A 4172-nucleotide genomic window follows, 5' to 3' on the forward strand; every position below is an offset into this window, starting at 1 on the left:
AACGTCAATGGTGCATGTGTCCTTTGGGGTGCGCTGTGCTAATCCCCTGCTTCCTCTGCTGTGAGGCTGCGCTTCTAAGGAGTGCACTGAGCAGTGCCAAAACCTGCTGGGCTGGCGATTGAGCATGGTCATGCCCATACCTTTGATGATACTGCTGGGGTGTGGGGTTTCCAAATGGACAGGATGGGTAGGTTAGGTGGGTTTCCACATGACCAAAGGCCCTCAGCATTTGCTACTGTCACCAGTTAGCAGTCTCAACAGCCTGAAGCTGTACATTGCAGCTGGGGGGTGAGTTGAAACGAATTTATGCAGCAATTGTGGCCTCAGGCAGGCCACCCTGATCCCAAGGGAGGGCCCCGTGTCCATGCATGTGCCACAAAGTCATTCCCCACTACTCCCTGAGGTCCAGGATCACCTTCTTGCTCCCCATCAACAGCCATGGCGCCTGAGCTCCAATTGCAAATATTTGCACCAAAGGACTTCTGGTGGCGGTAATGGTCTGGTCAGTTGCACACGAGGTGGCTCCTTGTTGGAAGTGTTGGTTTTGGTCTTTTTTACCCAATTAATGGGGAATCTTGATGGATAAAGTGTAGGAGAGTGGAAGGTAATGGTTCCTTCCTCGATTGGAATGTCTAAGGGGTATCAAACCCGGTTAAAGTCGGTGACAGCCCTGGCCCAAACGTTGGAGGAGACTTGTGGCGCAGCACAAAGTGGGAAGATGGCGGAGGGGCAAGGGTCGTTGTCAATGGTTAAACTGCCAATAGAGCAATTGATGAGGTTTATTAAGGAGGAACTGCGGCAGCAACGTAGGAAGATGCAGGGAGACTGATTGATTGTGATTTCGGGGGCAGTAGCACCTCTTTGCACCCTTGGTTCAGGTGGACAAGTGCCTGGAGGCGCAAAGAACAATGATCCAAGAGGTGGAAAAGGTGGTGTCCGACCAGAGTGACCAGATGGAGGCGGAGATGGCAATCCTGTGTGAAGTCTGTAAGATGCTGCGTGAGAGGATTGATGACCAAGAGAATCAGTCTCAGTGGCAAATTCTTCGTATTGTGGACATGCCGGAGGGAGTGGATTATGAGTGCCACTGGCAAAGTAGTGAAGATTTGCAAAATTGCTGGAGGAGTGGTCTTTGACAAGGACCAGAGGTGGACCGTTCCTACAGGTCCTTGAGGCAGACGTCGAGGTCTGGGGAGCCCACGCAGGCGGTGATTGTGTGTATGCACAAGTTTTGGGACAAAGAAAAGATCTTAATAATAATTCCTTATTGTCACATTTAGCCCACTGTGCTAAACCAGCCCCTAAATCTTTAGGTGGGCCAGGGCGAGTCGGGACTGCAGCTGGGAAGACAGTCAGATTCGGATCTACTGGGACATTGGTACCGACCTGGCCAAATGATCGGTGAGGTTCAATAAGGCTAAGGCAGGGCTTTTATGGCGCAAGGTTTGGTTTGTGGTGCTGTACCCAGCCAAATTTTGAGTAACTTTTGAGGGCCTCGAAAATTATTTTTGACACTGGAGGAGGCGAATGACTTTGTTAAGGAGCACGGGTTGGGGGACGGCTGAGTACGAGTAATTATCTGAATCTTACTTGTGACTTGGTGGGATTTAGATTGTGGGAAACAGATTGTTTTACATTTTGTTCAGGCAGACAAGCAGCTGGTGCATCATTTTGTTGGCATCTCACCTCCTGTAACTTTCACTATTGACACTGCTGTTTTCCCCTCCTTTTACTTTACAATAACTTAAATTATTTTTATTCCATTTAAGCCAATATCCAATACCTGATTTGATAGGCATCACCTATTTTTTGTTGATTCAAAATCTCAAACGCATTCTTATGCAAACAAGTTATCACCTGCAAAATGTTTGTTCTTTATCCGGGAGTGGGATGATGTGTCAATGCAAAATTCTCACACTTATTCCAAAGTCCCCCGGACTATGCTTAAAATTTCCACATTTAATCGGTGTCGTTAAGTTCCCGCAAATCCACAATTAAACTTTTTTTAAAAATTACCCAATTATTTTTTCCAAATAAAGGGCAATTTAGCGTGGCCAATCCACCTACTCTGCACATTTTTGGGTTGTGGGGGCGAAACCCACGCAGACACGGGGAGAATGTGCAAACTCCACACGGACAGTGACCCAGAGCAGGGATCGAACCTGGGACCTCAGCGCCGTGAGGCAGCTGTGCTAACCACTAGGACACCGTGCTGCCCCCGCAATTAAACCTTTTATCAATTAACACAGACACGTACATAATCATAGACACGCAAGGCGATTTCAAACAAACCAACTGTCTTCTGAAATTAGTTAACCTTTTTATAGAACATGTGCAGGAAATGAGCAGCCAAAACTCAACACTTTACATAATTAAAAAGTTCTCTAATCTTAGAATCCCTACAGTGCAGGCCATTCAGCCCATCGAGTCTGCCCCAGCCCTTGGAAAGAGCACACTAATTAAGCCCACACCGCCACCCTATCTATCTCAGTATACCAGCTCTAATTCCATGCGCTTTAATTTTACACATTAATCTCTTATGCGGGACTTTATGCAGGCAGCATGGGAGCACAGTGGTTAGCACTGTGGCTTCACAGCGTCAGGGTCCCAGGTTCAATTACTGGCTTGGGTCACCATCTTTGTGTAGTCTGCATGTTCTCCCCGTGTCTGCATGGGTTTCCTCCGGGTGCTCCAGTTTCCTCACACAAGTCCCGAAAGACGTGCTGTTTAGTGGATTGGACATCCCGAATTCTCCCTGTGTACTCAAACAGGTGCCGGAATGCGGCGACTAGGGGCTTTTCACAGTAACTTCATTGCAGTGTTAATGTAAGTGTACTTGTGACAATAAAGATTATTATTATCCCCACCTAACCCTGTTCTATTTGCTCCAATTTCATTTATTTTCCCTCTATCCTTTTTCGTCTTTCAAACCAATTTCATTTTCCAATATTTGCTAGTCAGCCTATTTTGATAGAAATACTTTGTGAAATGTGTCGGAAACAGAGAATTTACAGTGCAGAAGGAGGCCATCCGGCCTCAGAGGAAACCCAGGCAGACATGAGGAGAAAGTGCAAACTCCACACAGTGACCCAAGGCTGGAATTGAAGCCTGGACCCTGGGCCTGTGAGGCAGTAGAGCTAACACCTGTGCTACCGTGCCGCCCACGTGAGGAGAGGAGCGGGCAGAGGGAGGGGCCGAATCTCAACAATTTTAAAGAATTCAAATGTTTTGGAAAATCCAAATTGGATTGCTGCCAAACTGCCGTCTTATCTTTGTTTTCAAAACAAGCTCAACGCGCCCCTCCCCCTTCTCGCCCCTCCCTCTACTCGCCCCGCCCCATTCTCGCACCTCCCCCTCCTGGCCGGTTCCCTCACTTCTCGCTCCGCCCCTCACTGGTCCCTCCCCTCACTCGCCCCACCCCCTGCGCGCCCCGCCCCCTCCTGGCCCGTTCCCTCAGTCGCCCCGCCCCTCTCTTGCCCTTTGCCCCGCCTTCTCACTCGCCCTGCGCCTCTCTCTCCCCCTCACCACCGCCTGCCCAACACCCCCGCGTGCCTCGGCCCCTTCACCACCGCCTGCCCCGCCCCCCTCACCACCGCCTGCCCCGCCCCCCTCACCACCGCCTGCCCCGCCCCCCTCGCCACCGCCTGCCCCGCCCCCCTCGCCACCGCCTGCCCCGCCCCCCCTCGTTCGTCCCGCTCCCTCCTCCCTTCCCTGACTTCCGGCTACCTCGCGCGAGTACTGGAGCCGGTTTCCGGTGAGAGTGGCGCAGACTCAGAGCTCCGCTCCCGGTAGGGGGGACTGATCCCGATCTTGACCCTGCTTCCGCGCGACGCCATGTCAACCCGGGGCCTGCGGAAACTCCGCGGGGAGCGGGTTCAGGAGCCGCTCGGTCACTGTGCCGCCGCCGGGGAGGAGGATGAGGAGGAGGAGCGGCCGCTCGAACCCGCGCCGACCCGAAGACAGCGGAGGAACAAGAAAATAAAGCAGCAGCTGGAAACCTGTACCAGCTGGTGAGAGAGGAGGGGACCGGGAGAGTTGGGGGAGGGGTAGAGCGAAGAGGGACGGGGAGAGGAGGGGTGGGGGAGAGGAGGGGAGGGGTGGGGGAGAGGAGGGGGGGGGAGAAGGGTCGGGGAGAGGAGGGGGGGGGAGAGGGTCGGGGAGAGGAGGGGTCG

General features: G+C 52.5%; 1 protein-coding gene across 1 annotated transcript in view; it reads left to right on the forward strand.

Moving 5' to 3' along the window:
* Nucleotides 1-908: 908 nt before the first annotated feature.
* The window catches only part of tcf25 (transcription factor 25 (basic helix-loop-helix)), a 59806-nt gene continuing 56542 nt past the window's right edge, over nt 909-4172 (forward strand). Inside the window, 2 exon segments of the mRNA XM_038805986.1 lie at nt 909-1095; nt 3922-4010. Coding sequence (XP_038661914.1) covers nt 909-1095; nt 3922-4010 — 276 coding nt within the window.

Source organism: Scyliorhinus canicula, chromosome 9 (assembly GCF_902713615.1).
Source record: "Scyliorhinus canicula chromosome 9, sScyCan1.1, whole genome shotgun sequence".
Lineage (NCBI taxonomy): Eukaryota > Metazoa > Chordata > Chondrichthyes > Carcharhiniformes > Scyliorhinidae > Scyliorhinus > Scyliorhinus canicula.